Source organism: Pongo pygmaeus, chromosome 9 (assembly GCF_028885625.2).
Source record: "Pongo pygmaeus isolate AG05252 chromosome 9, NHGRI_mPonPyg2-v2.0_pri, whole genome shotgun sequence".
Lineage (NCBI taxonomy): Eukaryota > Metazoa > Chordata > Mammalia > Primates > Hominidae > Pongo > Pongo pygmaeus.
Genome location: NC_072382.2, coordinates 78841553 through 78856927, shown reverse-complemented (window position 1 = coordinate 78856927; position 15375 = coordinate 78841553). Strand labels below are relative to the sequence as shown.

At 41.1% G+C, this 15375-nt stretch overlaps 2 protein-coding genes across 6 annotated transcripts in view; one reads left to right on the top strand and one right to left on the bottom strand.

Annotated features, from left to right (window-relative positions):
• INTS4 (integrator complex subunit 4) overlaps window positions 1-15375 on the top strand; it is a 115024-nt gene that overhangs the window by 92509 nt on the left and 7140 nt on the right. For 3 of the 5 annotated variants that reach the window (XM_054437843.2, XM_063672098.1, XM_063672099.1), the window contains 3 exons: window positions 6373-6432; window positions 8867-9026; window positions 9245-9388. In XM_054437843.2, the coding sequence (XP_054293818.2) occupies window positions 6373-6432; window positions 8867-9026; window positions 9245-9388 (364 nt within the window). Of the gene's footprint in view, window positions 1-1020; window positions 2502-6372; window positions 6433-8866; window positions 9027-9244; window positions 9389-15375 lie in introns of those variants that run through there. The other 2 variants (XM_063672100.1, XM_063672101.1) reach the window with 2 other exon arrangements.
• The window catches only part of AAMDC (adipogenesis associated Mth938 domain containing), a 69379-nt gene continuing 63904 nt past the window's right edge, over window positions 9901-15375 (bottom strand). The window contains exon 3 of the mRNA XM_063672102.1: window positions 9901-15322. Within this exon, the coding sequence (XP_063528172.1) occupies window positions 11934-13322 (1389 nt within the window). The 5' untranslated portion in view covers window positions 13323-15322 and the 3' untranslated portion in view covers window positions 9901-11933. The remainder of the gene's footprint in view (window positions 15323-15375) is intronic.

Sequence of the window (15375 nt, the reverse complement as noted above, 5' to 3'; positions counted from 1 at the left end):
TACTATTTCATAAAATAAAGGTGCATCTTAAGAATGATGGCATCATAGATTTGATACAAAAAAGTACTTAGGTGACTCATTGCCAGCTCACAGACATGCTTGATGCTCAGTCCAGCCACTGTGTCAAAAAAAAAGTGGCATAGAGATACAAATATGAATGTTTAAATACAGAAACATACTAGGTCAGAAATAACATCCTGAAAAATAAAATATTTTATTTCTTTACTTATCTTGATAGTGACCTCATAAAGTAAAAGAATCATTTAATCTTAAAGATATTCATATGTGGCCGGGTGCAGTGGCTCACACCTGTAATCCCAGCACTTTGGGAGGCCAAGGTGGGCAGATCACGAGGTCAGGAGATCGAGAGCATCCTGGCTAACATGGTGAAACCCTGTCTCTACTAAAAATACATAAAATTAGCTGGGCGTGGTGGCATGCACCAGTAGTCCCAGCTACTCGGGAGGCTGAGGCAGGAGAATCTCTAGAACCCGGGAGGCGGAGGTTGCAGTGAGCCGAAATCACACCACTGCACTCCAGCCTGGGCAACAGAGCAAGACCCCATCTTTATAAAAAAAAAAAAAAGGTATTCATATATTCATTTAACAAATGTTTAATCCCTACTATGTGCCAGTTATAGCTGAAAAAACAAAGGTGCTTGTGATGGCATCTATACTGTTTTTTAAAAAAGATTTTTTTTTAGTTTATATATAATTGTTACAAAAATTAAAATATTACAGGGTAAGTGAAGGTTCTCTGGTAATCTACCATTTCGAAAACAGCTGCCAACATTTCATGTGTATACTTCCAGATTTTCCCAAACCATATAAACATAGATTATAAAGATGTGTACAATAACATAAAGGGGATCATACCATACTTTGCTGTTCTGCCTCCTATTCCTTTCACCCAACATTATAATATGCTTATCTTGTCATGTCATTATATAAAGATACTAATGTTTTTAGGTCTTTACTCATGCTATAATATTTTATATTTTTCTTTTTTTTTTTCTTTTAGACAAAGTCTCGCTCTGTCGCCGAGGCTGGAGTGCAGTGGTCCGATTTCAGCTCACTGCAACCTCTGCCTCCCGGGTTCAAGCGATTCTCCTGCCTCAGCCTCCAAAGTAACTGGGATTACAGGCATGCTACACCATGCCCGGCTAATTTTGTATTTTCAGTAGAGACGGGTTTCACCATGTTAGCCAGGCTGGTCTTGAACTCCTGAACTCAGGTGATCCACCCAATTTGGCCTCCCAAAGTGCTGGGATTACAGGCGTGAGCCACCGAGCCCAGCCTATATTTTTCATTTGTATGCATTCTGCTTTTTTTTTTTTTTTCTTTCTTTCTTAAGTTTTGCTAGATTGTTTTCTTTTTTCCTCCAGGGGTTTGAAAGTTATGCACCCTAATTCTAAACTCTTCAAGTGAGAGGCAGTAGAACATACTGGTTAAGAGGGCTGTGGTGCCACACTGCTTCGGTTCAGATCTTGACTTTACCATTTGCAAACTGAGTAACCCTTGGACAAGTTACTTAACACTTCTTGGCCTCAGTTTGTTCCCATAAGTTAAACTGAGATAATAGTAGTACCTATCTCTTCCTCACAGGGTTATTGTAAGGGTTATTGAATTATTATATGCAAAACCATTTATTTATTTTATTTATTTATGAGACAGAGTCTTGCTCTATCACCCAGGCTGGAGTGCAGTGGCGCGATCTCAACTCACTGCAACCTCTGGTTCCCGAGTCCAAGCAACTCTCATGCCTCAGCCTCCTAAGTAGCTGGAACTACAGGTGCGCATCACCACACTCAGCTAATTTTTTATTTTTAGGAGAGATGGGGTTTCACCATGTTGGCCATGCTAGTGTCAAACTCCTGGCCTCCAGTGATCTACCTGCCTTGGCCTCCCAAAGTGCTGGGATTACAGGCGTGAGCTACCGTGCCTGGCTGGATTATTATATGCAAAGCCTTTAAAATAGTGTCTGTCACATCAATTATAAATACTTGATACATGTTAACTAATATTAGTTTTAGTAATACTGTTATTACTTATATTTTTAATGAACATATTGAACTTATATTTATCAGCATAAAAAGTTAAACAGAATTTATGGTCACCTCTGTAAGATCAAGATGATCTAAGAGATCAAGATGAAGATTTTAGTATGCTTTTGTTTGTCTCTTACTGCTTAAGTAATTTGGGCCAGTTGGCCGGGCGCAGTGGCTCACGCCTGTAATCCCATCACTTTGGGAGGCCAAGACAGGTGGATCACGAGGTCAGGAGTTTAAGACCAGCCTGGCCAAGATGGTGAAACCCCATCTCTACTAAAAATACAAAAAATTAGCCAGGCGTGGTGGTGGGCGTCTGTAATCCCAGCTACTTGGGAGGCTGAGGCGGAAAATTGCTTGAACCCAGGAGGCGGAGGTTGCAGTGAGCCGAGATCACACCACTGCACTCCAGCCTGGGTGACAGAGTGAGACTCCATCTCAAATAATACTACTACTACTACTACTACTACTAATAATAATAATAATAATTTAGGCCAGTTAAGGTCTCTTACTGAGCAAAAAATAATAACAAAAATTTGGGCTAGATGCAGTGGCTCACGCCTGTAATCCCAGACTTTGGGAGGCCAAAGCAGGAGGATTGCTTGAGCCCAGCCAGGAGTTTGACCCCAGCCTAAGCAACATAGTGAGACCCTGTCTCTAAAAAATAAAAATCAAAAATTAGCTGGACATGGGTGGTGTGCACCTGTGGTCCTAGTTACTTGGGAGGCTGAGGTGGGAGGATCCCTTGAGCCCAGGAGTTCGAGGCTGCAATGAGCTATGATCATGCCATTGCACTCCAACTTGAGCAACAGAACAAGACCCTATGTCTTAAAAATAATAACAATAATATGGCTGGGTGCGGTGGCTAACGCCTGTAACCCCAGCACTTTGGGAGGCCGAATCGGGTGGATCACGAGGTCAGGAGATTGAGACCATCCTGGCTAACATGGTGAAACCCCGTCTCTACTAAAAATAAAAAAAAAAATTAGCAGGGCGTGCTGGCAGGTGCCTGTAATCCCAGCTATTCAGGAGGCTGAGGCAGGAGAATGGCATGAACCCAGGAGGTGGAGCTCGCAGTGAGCCGAGATCCCGCGACTGCACTCCAGCCTGGGTGACAGAGTGAGACTCCGTCTCAAAAAAAAAAAAAAATAATAATAATAATAATAATAACTTGGAGGTTTGTTTCAGCTGATTATGATTTTATAATGTAGCTTGTATTAATTTTTATGTTTATAAATACAGTCTTTTAAAGTTATAAGTACATAATCCTTGTATATCCTTGTTTATTTTTATTTTTAATTTTTTTATAAAATATTTTTTATTTTTAAAAATAATAGAAACATGGTTTCACTGTGTTGCCCAGGCCAGTCTTGAACTCCTGAACTCAAAGTATCCTCCCACCTCGGCCTCCCAAAGTGCTAGGATTACAGACGTGAGCCACCACTTATAATCTTTATAAGTTTAGCTCCAACTTTGCCACCACTGTTCTCTGTCACCTTTTAAATTCCTTTGCTCTCATACATAAATGGAATTCTTTTCCAATATTTCCATATTGCTATGGTGCCTTTATTTATTTATTTTATTGGGCAACCCCCGCCAAACCAGAATAGGTTCATAGAGACTCTCTGCCTCTGCTATGTTCCCTTTTAGTATTTAATGTTACAGTTGAATGTCTTATGTCAGTCTGGTTCTCTTCCCTACAGCTTATTTTTCATGCTCAAACCTTTAAAATTTTCTTTCTTTCTTTAATTTCACATATGTCTAGGTATATGTTTTCTTTCAATATGCTTGCTGATCTTCGGTGGGAGTTTGAAGTATCAGCCATTTTTAGCTCAGGGATTTTTTGTTTTTCTCCATTATTTCTTTACTTCTTCTATACACTCTAGTCTGTCATACTGAATGTTGGATTTTCTGTATCTATTTTTTCTATACCTTTTCTTTTGTAATTTCAATTTCTTTGTTTTTCTATTCTATATTCTGAGTAAATTCTTTTTTTTTTTTTTTTTTTTTTTTTTTTTTTGAGACAGAGTTTTGCTCTTGATGCCCAGGCTGGAGTGTAATGGCACAATCTCAGCTCCCCGCAACCTCCACCTCCCAGGTTCAAGCGATTCTCCTGCCTCAGCCTCCCAAGTAGCTGGGATTACAGGCATGCGCCACTGCACCCGGCTAATTTTGTATTTTTAGTAGAGACAGGGTTTCTCCATGTTTGGTCAGGCTGGTCTTGAACTTCTGACCTCGGGTGATCCGCCTGCCTCAGCCTCCCAAAGTGTTGGAATTACAGGCGTGAGCCACTGTGCCTGGCCAGTAAATTCTTTAATATGCTCTTTTTAGTTTATCATTTCAGTTTTACATTGTTGTTGATTCCACTGTTCTGAACTGTTGAGTTTGATTTCATTATTATGTGTTTTATTTCCAAGTGTGCTTCTCTACTATTTTTTTCCTTTTTTTTTTCTGCTGTATAGCTTCTCTTCTTGTCATCTGCTGTTTCTGTAGCAGTTTCTCTTGCTTTGTCAATGTAATATCCTTTTAAATCCCTGTTAACTCTCACCAAGGTTGTTGATTAGAATTTTTAAAAAAGTTTTCTGTGCTTTCTTGCCTTGACTTAACTCTTTTTGAGGACTGCTTGGTCTCCTTTACAGCTCCTGATTGTCGTTTATAACACCTAGTCATTTTCCATTGTCTTTGCATACTTACAATGAAAGTCTAGACTAGTTTAAATTGGTAATTTGTATTCTTTAATGATTGTTAGCCCCTGAATGAGCCTCACTTTCATAGCTTTCCTTCCCTCACACCAAAGGAAAAGTAGGAGTTCTTAGTATTAGAGGCCTACTTCATGTATATGGCCTGTTGATGAGGATGCCTGCTCTTTTTTGACGTTTGGGGAGAGTTCCCAAATCTTTTTGTATTTTACTTCCTGGAGCCTCTCCAAGATGATTCTCTATATAATCAGGCAAACAAATGAGGAAATGTCACTGCTTGGCCAAATTGCTTTCCTTTGTGCCCCTGCTTGGCTGGAATTCTCCCTTCTAGCCCTCTCACTCCTTGTGGTGTTTGGTGGGTAACCTCACTATGAAATTTCACTTCCATTTCTGGTAGAAGATTAGTTTAAAAACTTTCAAGTGCTACTTTTTTTTTTTTTTTTTTTTTCAGGAAAAGAATTAGAATGAATGTTGCTTCCAGAGTAGGTTTCCATTTGCCATCTACCCCCAGCCCCATTTTTTGTTCATTCAGCAAATACTTATTGAATGCTGCCTGTGCTAGGAAATATATGATGAAGAATACAAAGTCTACTCATGGAGACTATATTTTAATAAAAAGACTAAACCTTGACATCATTCTCTTACATATTTTTACATAAGGAAAGAGTATTTGTTTTATCTTGGTGGGAACTTTATTCCTCCAATGAATAATATATTAAAGAAAACAAGTGGGAAATTTCATGCAGAAATTACATACAAGAAATAGGAAGAAAATATACAAAGGTCAAAACTTAGTAAGTTATATTGACCTAGTATGTTGCCTGGATTATTTAGGTATGCAATAACTTTTTACTGAAATGAAATGTTCTCAAGTACTGTGAGGCCAAGTAATTCAAGATAGAGAGGAAGGAACACCATCTATGTCTGTCGGCAAAATAGTAACAAAACCTTTTCCCCTCTTGCATAGGAATTTAGTTAACTTTTTAGGTATGTTTCTTGGAGCCCTTTCAGTATCAACTACATTAGTAGGCTATACCGCTATGGAAAAAATGATCTCTGAGTAAATTGCATGTAGACCAGAAGGAAATATAAACGAACTAGTTTCCAGATGCCGATACAATGGCTGTAGGCTTCATTGAGTGCAGTGATTCTTGAAACTGGATAGATCGTGCAGCAGTCGACACAGCTGTCTGGGATCTTTCATCCCAATGCTGACAGCTCATGTGCAAGGAGATGAGATCTAAATCAGGTAGGTACAGAAATCATAGTAGCTGAGATGCTAATGAAGCAAGGACTCCTGCAGAAGGGGAACTTGACACTGTACTGCCCACATGCTATGCTTCTCTCCTGTATTCGTAGTGAGTCTAGTGCCAAGTGTAGCCTGTGATAGTCTTTGATTTTTAATATTCTTTGAGCTTAATGGGAACTGCAGTGGTTTAATCAGGTCTTGGGATCCCGACAGGTGTTTCCCCCAGGTCCATTAGGAGTCTTCTGTTACTTTTAGAGATCATTTTTATAGTATAATATGCTAATTTTCCTTTAATTTAGGCTCAGGTTTCTGGGACTTTTGGTCCTCCTCAGTTTGCAGATTTCACAAGCAAATTATTTTACATTTCTTTTCTACAGACTTGACCCCTTATTTGGGATGTGTGAAAAATTTTTACAGGAAGTAGACTTTTTTCAGAGGTAAGTATTTTATAACTCTTCTGGCTTATTGAATCTTGGTTACACGGAGTATAGCACTTGCAGGCAATAGGAACGATCACAAATCACATTCCTTGGTTTAGCTTGTGCAGCCAAGCTATCATCTGTGGCCATGTCGTTAACCTTAAATTAGGAAAGAAAACCTAATTTGGATTTTTCCTTAATGTTATAGAAACTTCTTTGAAGTTGGAGCTTCAAAACTAAACCTACCAGGAATCACTTGCATTTAGCACTCAGCTAGGCCATAAAAAGACAAGTAATATGAAGAAAACGTGTAAATACGTTTGTTGAAAAAATCATTAGTCATCTGTTTTTTTAACACTGTTCGTTCACACCATTCTTATTTATTTATTTATTTATTTATTTGAGACAGAGTCTTGCTCTGTCACCCAGGCTGGAGTGCAGTGGCGCAGTCTTGGCTCACTGCAGCTTCCACCTCCTGGGTTCAAGTGATTCTTCTGCCTCAGCCTCCCAAGTAGTTGGGACTACAGGTGCCTGCCACCACATCCGGCTAATTTTTGTATTTTTAGTAGAGACGGGGTTTCGTCATGTTGGCCAGGCTGGTCTCTAACTCCTGACCTCAAGTGATCTGCCTGCCTTGGCCTCCCAAAGTGCTGGGATTACAGGCGTGAGCCACCACCGCGTCTGACCTCATTATTATTTTTTGAGACAGGGTCTCACTCTGTCACCCAGACTGGCACAGCTCCCTGCACCCTTGAACTCCTGGGCTAAAGCTATCATCCCACTTCAGACTCCTGAGTAGCTAGGACTACAGGCATGTGCCACCACGCCCGGATAATTTTTAATATTTTTTTTTAGAGATGGGGTCTTGCTGTGTTGCTCAGGCTGGTCTCAAACTCCTGGCTTCAAGAGATCCTCCTGCCTCTGCCTCCCAAAGTATTGGGATTACAGGTGTGAACCACTGCACCAGGCCCACACCGTTCTTACACTTGCATATTTCTCTATAATCTATATAAACAATTGTTTTGTAATTCTGTAGGTAAATTTTATTTTGTAGAATACATATATTTTTTCAGAGTTTCATATGGAATGAATCCGTTAAAGCACATGCAGTAGTTGAATGGAAAGCCTGATGAAGAAATAGGAGTCGAGGGAGTGACCAGACTTCTGGTATGCTGGCAGAATAATACTGGGAGAAGACATAGGATCTTAAAGCACTGATGAAGTCTGTTTCATTTCTTCCGCTCATTGTCTCTGCCCTCATGAAGTTCACCAAACCTGAGGTTTTTATGACTCTGTACTTGTCATTGGGGTGATGATAGCTTCTTACAGGGCTGAGTTTCAACATTACCTTCACCAGCAGGTAATGCTCTCTAGCAAACTGTACCATCTAGCTTGGCTTTTTAAGATCCTAGTTTTGAGGCTGGGCGCGGTGGCTGACGCCTGTAATCCCAGCCCTTTGGGAGGCCGAGGTGGGTGGATCACGAGGTCAGGAGTTCGAGACCAGCCTGGCCAATATAGTGAAACCCTGTCTCTACTAAAAAATACAAAAAATTAGTAGGGCGTGGTGGTGGGCAGCTATAATCCCAGCTACTCGGGAGGCTGAGGCAGGAGAATTGCTTGAACCCGGGAGGCGGAGGTTCCAGTGAGCCGAGATCACGCCATTGCACACCAGCCCGGGCAATAGTGTGAGACTCCTCAAAAAGAAAAGAAAAAAAAATTCTAGTTTTGAATCTGAAATAAGTTCATGCCTTACTTTTGGCTTTAGATTCTTTAGAGAGTCTGTTTTTACACAGTTGGGTTGAAAAGATTTTTGGGAAGATGATAGCTCTGAATCCCCAAAGTTCTTCATCTAATGTTCTTAATTCATCCTTTGAGTTCCTGCACAGATATCACCTCCTCAGTGAGATATTTTTTGACTATCCACTAGCACAAGGCACAAAATTGGATCAGTCTGAGCCAGGAGTAACGTACTTAACTTTTCTGAGCCTCAGTGAGGCATCATCCCCTCTGAGTCTCAGTGTTTCTGCCACTTGAATGTAAGCTCCATTGAAGCAATCGTTTTGTTCTCTTTTGTTCACTGTGTTTCCAGAACCTAAAATAGTGCTTGGCGCTTCGTAGGTCTTAAAAATGTATTTGTTAAAATAATTAAGGAATCTATAATATGAAAATAAAAATTCTAATGATGCATAGGATTGCTGGCAGTTAAATAAGGTCACGTAAAACACTTAAAAGTATGCCTGGCAGATAATGGTTATCAATAAACAGAGGCCTTTCTGGTGATCATGTGACTGAGGCATGATTGTACAGGTACCAGTCTATCTTGGTCGTAAACTGCAAGCTCCTCTCACTTCATCATTCTTCCTACTTCAGGGTTTGGTAGGTGTCTGGGGCCCAGCCTGTGGTGAATGAGTGCACAGTTGAATGAGTCAGTTGCTTCTGTTTGTTCCTCCAGGTATTTCATCGCTGATTTGCCCCACTTGCAGGACAGCTTTGTGGACAAACTCCTTGACCTTATGCCCCGACTCATGACATCCAAACCTGCAGAAGTGGTCAAAATTCTACAGACCATGCTGCGACAGAGTGCCTTCCTGCATCTCCCGCTTCCAGAGCAGGTCAGGGTCTATTTGGCCCCTGTATGCCAAATCTGTTCAGATGGTCAAAAATCTTTACCTTGGTGATCTTCTTTGACCAATGGAGCAGCTGGGCTAGGCTCTTCCTCTGAGTGGCTCCCACATGCCCACTCATTAGATAAGGAGACAGAAAAAATATGTGTTTTCTTGTCCAGGAATGACCTGGCTTTAGAATCATAGGATTTTCCTCTTGCTTACAGATCCACAAAGCCTCAGCCACCATCATCGAGCCAGCGGGCGAGTCAGACAACCCTTTGCGGTTTACCTCTGGGTTGGTGGTTGCCCTGGATGTTGATGCAACCCTGGAGCATGTGCAGGATCCTCAGAACACTGTTAAGGTCCAGGTCTGTCGGGTTTGGGTCCTCATGGAGCTTCTAGACTGACCTTGTGTTGAAGTATTTAATGTTAGTACCCCTGTAGTCTCTACCTGAGGGACAGAAACTGGGACAGGAGAAGAAATGAGCCTCTGTGGGAAAGAACCTAGGCTTGAATCTCAACTACTACTGAGTGTGGTTTGGAGCAAGTTACCTTAAACTCTGAGTCTCAGATTCTACAACTGACAAATAGGAGGAGTTGACATAAAGAGATAATGTATGTAAAGCCCCCAGGACCCAGTAAGGGTTCACTAAATGATAAGACCTTTTCTAATCTTGTAATGTGACATTAAGATTTGGTCTTTTGTTACAGAAAACTGTAATAAACAAGTTCCTTTCAGGCTGTGAGTCAGTCAGCTGGCAGATAAAATTTATGGATGGGAAAAAGCGATTACTAGGAAATATTCTTTCCCAAGTTACATAGATGTAATAGAGACACATGAGAAATGTAGTAGAGACACTAATCAATTCGGACAGTGCAATTAAGCCCCACAAAGAGTACTACTACTTCATTCATCCATCTGTCCACTCATTCATCCTTCCTTCCATCCATCTGTGCAATCGTGTTTACTCTATTGCATGCACGAAGTGCTGTGGTTGCCAAGGTAAATATGTCACAGTTCTTCCTCTCGGGGTGTGCACAGTTTCATTGAGAGGCATACAAATGGGCAGGCAATTATAAAACAGGGTTTGGTGAGTAGACATGCACAGGATGGGTCATTCCTAGACTGTCTCCTAAAAAACCCCTTTCAAAGCACCTCTACCACATGCAGGGCTAAACCTTTTAGAGTATTCAATTTGGAGTGTGGTGGAGGCTCAGGAAAGGAAAGGAGAAGGGCACAAGGGATATGAGAGAAGGGCCAAAGGGATATGAGTCAAAGCAGGGATGCAAGCACTGGCAGGAAGTACAATAAGGGGACAGAAAAATAGGCTGGAACAGGCAGAGAAGGCTTCCTGGAGGAGGTAAGGATGAATCAGGCCTTGAAGATTATGCTTTTTGGCTATGGTGACAATAGAGGAACGGGCCTTCTGGCTTCCAAGCAGGAATTATTATAAGTTATGAGACCTGCAGAGAACTAGTTCTGAGCTAGCTGTGAAGTTGTATTGCATATTGGAGTGTTTTGTTTTTGTTTTTTTCCACGTTAGTGGTTGTCCACCTTCACTGCACTTTAGGATTATTCAGAAAGCATTAAGAAGAACAGATGAATGGGTGTCAGCCTACATTAATTAAATGAAAATCCTGAGAATAGGGCCCATGGACACTAGTGTTTAAGAGTTCATAGGTGATTCTAATACATAGTCAGTGATACCAGCAGAACTACTGTTTTACATTGTCCCTGAAAAAAACTTCACTGATCAACTGAGCATAAAGGAGATTGTAGGCAGGTTACTTAGGGGTCATCTCTAGACTGTCTCCTAAAAAACCCCCTTCAAAGCACATCTACCACATGCAAGGCTAAACCTTTTAGATACCTTATAGGTAGAGGGACGGGAAACTCACTGCCCCATCGTGGGACAGGTCCAGTGGTTTGAAAGTGCCATCCAGTCCAGTCACCACACCCTGAGTCATTCCTCTGTTCCAGGCACTACTTCAGGTGCTTGATAGAGATATAGCAGTAAACATGCCTCAGAGATGACACTGAGATTACATTCCCCATTAAAATACTGTAGGATCTGTTCTTTAAAGCAGACCCTGCAGAACTCCATTCATTAACTATTTTTTTATTTTATTTTATTATTATTATACTTTAAGTTTTAGGGTACATGTGCACAATGTGCAGGTTTGTTACATATGTATACATGTGCCATGTTGGTGTGCTGCACCCATTAACTCGTCATTTAGCATTAGATATATCTCCAAATGCTATCCCTCCCCCCTCCCCCCACCCCACAACAGTACCCGGGGTGTGATGTTCCCCTTCCTGTGTCCATGTGTTCTCATTGTTCATTTCCCACCTATGAGTGAGAACATGCGGTGTTTGGTTTTTTGTCCTTGCGATAGTTTGCTGAGAATGATGGTTTCCAGTTTCATCATTTTTTATGGCTGCATAGTATTCCATGGTGTATATGTGCCACATTTTCTTAATCCAGTCTATCATTGTTGGACATTTGGCTTGCTTCCAAGTCTTTGCTATTGTGAATAGTGCCGCAATAAACATACGTGTGCATGTGTTTTTATAGCAGCATGATTTATAATCCTTTGGGTATATACCCAGTAATGGGATGGCTGGGTCAAATGGTATTTCTAGTTCTAGATCCCTGAGGAATCGCCACACTGACTTCCACAATGGTTGAACTAGTTTACAGTCCCACCAACAGTGTAAAAGTGTTCCTATTTCTCCACATCCTCTCCAGCACCTATTGTTTCCTGACTTTTTAATGACTGCCATTCTAACTGGTGTGAGATGGTATCTCATTGTGGTTTTGATTTGCATTTCTCTGATGGCCAGTGATGATGAGCATTTTTTCATGTGTCTTTTGGCTGCATAAATTTCTTCTTTTGAGAAGTGTCTGTTCATATCCTTTGCCCACTTTTTGATGGGGTGGTTTTTTTCTTGTAAATTTGTTGGAGTTCATTGTAGATTCTGGATATTAGCCCTTTGTCAGATGCGTAGGTTGTGAAAATTTTCTCCCATTTTGTAGGTTGCCTGTTCACTCTGATGGTAGTTTCTTTTGCTGTGCAGAAGCTCTTTAGTTTAATTAGATCCCATTTGTCAATTTTGGCTTTTGTTGCCATTGCTTTTGGTATTTTAGAGATGAAGTCCTTGCCCATGCCTATGTCCTGAATGGTATTGCCTAGGTTGTCTTCTAGGGTTTTTATGGTTTTAGGTCTAACATTTAAGTCTTTAATCCATCTTGAATTGATTTTTGTATAAGGTGAAAGGAAGGGATCCAGTTTCAGCTTTCTACATATGACTAGCCAGTTTTTCCAGCACCATTTATTAAATAGGGAATCCTTTCTCCGTTGCTTGTTTTTGTCAGGTTTGTCAAAGATCAGATGGTTGTAGATATGTGGCATTATTTCTGAGGGCTCTGTTCTGTTCCATTGATCTATATCTCTGTTTTGGTACCAGTACCATGCTGTTTTGGTTACTATAGCCTTGTAGTATAGTTTGAAGTCAGGTAGCATGATGCCTCCAGCTTTGTTCTTTTGGCTTAGGATTGACTTGGCGATGCAGGCTCTTTTTTGGTTCCATATGAACTTGAAAGTAGTTTTTTCCAATTCTGTGAAGAAAGTCATTGGTAGCTTGATGGGGATGGCATTGAATCTATAAATTACCTTGGGCAGTATGGCCATTTTCACGATATTGATTCTTCCTACCCATGAGCATAGAATGTTCTTCCACTTGTTCGTATCCTCTTTTATTTCATTGAGCAGTGGTTTGTAGTTCTCCTTGAAGAGGTCCTTCACATCCCTTGTAAGTTGGATTCCTAGGTATTTTATTCTCTTTGAAGCAATTGTGAGTGGGAGTTCACTCATGATTTGGCTCTCTGTTTGTCTGTTATTTGTGTATAAGAATGCTTGTGATTTTTGCACATAGATTTTGTATCCTGAGACTTTACTGAAGTTGCTTATCAGCTTAAGGAGATTTTGGGCTGAGACAGTGGGGTTTTCTAGATATACAATCATGTCACCTGCAAACAGGGACAATTTGACTTCCTTTTTTCCTAATTGAATGCCCTTTATTTCCTTCTCCTGCCTAATTGCCCTGGCCAGCACTTCCAACACTATGTTGAATAGGAGTGGTGAGAGAGGGCATCCCTGTCTTGTGCCCGTTTTCAAAGGGAATGCTTCCAGTTTTTGCCCATTCAGTATGATATCGGCTATGGGTTTGTCATAGATAGCTCTTATTATTTTGAGATATGTCCCATCAATACCTAATTTATTGAGAGTTTTTAGCATGAAGGTTGTTGAATTTTGTCAAATGCCTTTTCTGCATCTATTGAGATAATCATGTGGTTTTTGTCTTTGGTTCTGTTTATATGCTGGATTACATTTATTGATTTTCGTATGTTGAACCAGCCTTGCATCCCAGGGATGAAGCCCACTTGATCATGGTGGATAAGCTTTTTGATGTGCTGCTGGATTCGGTTTGCCAGTATTTTATTGAGGATTTTTGCATCAATGTTCATCAAGGATATTGGTCTAAAATTCTCTTTTTTGGTTGTGTGTCTGCCCGGCTTTGGTATCAGGATGATGCTGGCCTCATAAAATGAGTTAGGGAGGATTCCCTCTTTTTCTATTGATTGGAATAGTTTCAGAAGGAATGGTACCAGCTCCTCCTTGTACCTCTGGTAGAATTCGGCTGTGAATCCATCTGGTCCTGGACTTTTTTTGGTTGGTAAGCTGTTGATTATTGCCTCAATTTCAGAGCCTGTTATTGGTCTATTCAGAGAGTCAACTTCTTCCTGGTTTAGTCTTGGGAGGGTGTATGTGTCAAGGAATTTATCCATTTCTTCTAGATTTTCTAGTTTATTTGTGTAGAGGTGTTTGTAGTATTCTCTGAGGTAGTTTGTATTTCTGTGGGATCGGTGGTGATATCCCCTTCATCATTTTTTATTGCGTCTATTTGATTCTTCTCTCTTTTCTTCTTTATTAGTCTTGCTAGCAGTCTATCAATTTTGTTGATCTTTTCAAAAAACCAGCTCCTGGATTCATTAATTTTTTGAAGGGTTTTTTGTGTGTCTATTTCCTTCAGTTCTGCTCTGATTTTAGTTATTTCTTGCCTTCTGCTAGCTTTTGAATGTGTTTGCTCTTGCTTTTCTAGTTCTTTTAATTGTGATGTTAGGGTGTCAATTTTGGATGTTTCCTGCTTTCTCTTGTGGGCATTTAGTGCTATAAATTTCCCTCCACACACTGCTTTGAATGTGTCCCAGAGATTCTGGTATGTTGTGTCTTTGTTCTCGTTGGTTTCAAAGAACATCTTTATTTCTGCCTTCATTTCGTTATGTAGCCAGTAGTCATTCAGGAGCAGGTTGTTCAGTTTCCATGTAGTTGAGCGGTTTTGAGTGAGTTTCTTAGCAAGGCCGGCGGACCCCGCCCCTCCCCGCCCCCTCGCCGGGGGCCTCCCACTTATTCTACACCTCTCATGTCTCTTCACCGTGTCAGACTAGAGTCAAGCTCAACAGGGTCTTCTTTCCCTGCTGATTCCGCCAAGCCCATTTCCTTGGCTGTGGTTTTGCTGGATAGTAGGTAGGGACAGTGGGAATCTCGTCCCTACCTACTCACATGACCATTCATGCGCGTCACTAATTAGATGACGAGGCATTTGGCTACCTCAAGAGAGTCATAGTTACTCCCGCCGTTTACCCGCGCTTCATTGAATTTCTGCACTTTGACATTCAGAGCACTGGGCAGAAATCACATCGCGTCAACACCCGCCGCGGGCCTTCACGATCATTAACTCTTTTGTAAGCCTAATCTAGGTTACTGTATTCTACCTGATGATCATTCATACTGGCCATTTCCTTCCTCTGACCTACTTGGGCCACAGGTTTCTAAGCTCCACTTTTGGAGTAGACAAATGAAAGAAGGCTTCCAGCAACCATTTCACAGAGGAGTCAAGGCCTTTCACCAAGGACAGTTTTGCTGAGAATGCTGGAAATTTTTTTTTTTCTTTTGAGACAAGGTCTCTGTCTGTTGCCTGGGCTGGAGTGCAGTGGCATGGTCAGCTCACTGTGACCTCAGACTTCTGTGACCAAGGGATCCTCCTGCCTCAGCCTCCTGAGTAGCTGGAACTAGAGATACACACCACCACACCTGGCTAATTTTAATTTTTTTTGTGTGGAGATTGGGGGGTCTTACTTTTTTGCCCAGTCTGGTCTTAAACTCCTGTCTTCAGGCAATCCTCCCGCCTCAGCCCCCCAAAGTGCTGGGATTATAGGCATGAGCCACTGCACCTGCTGAACACAGAAATTATGGCCCCCTTTCATTTGTTTTTCCCATGATCATTGCT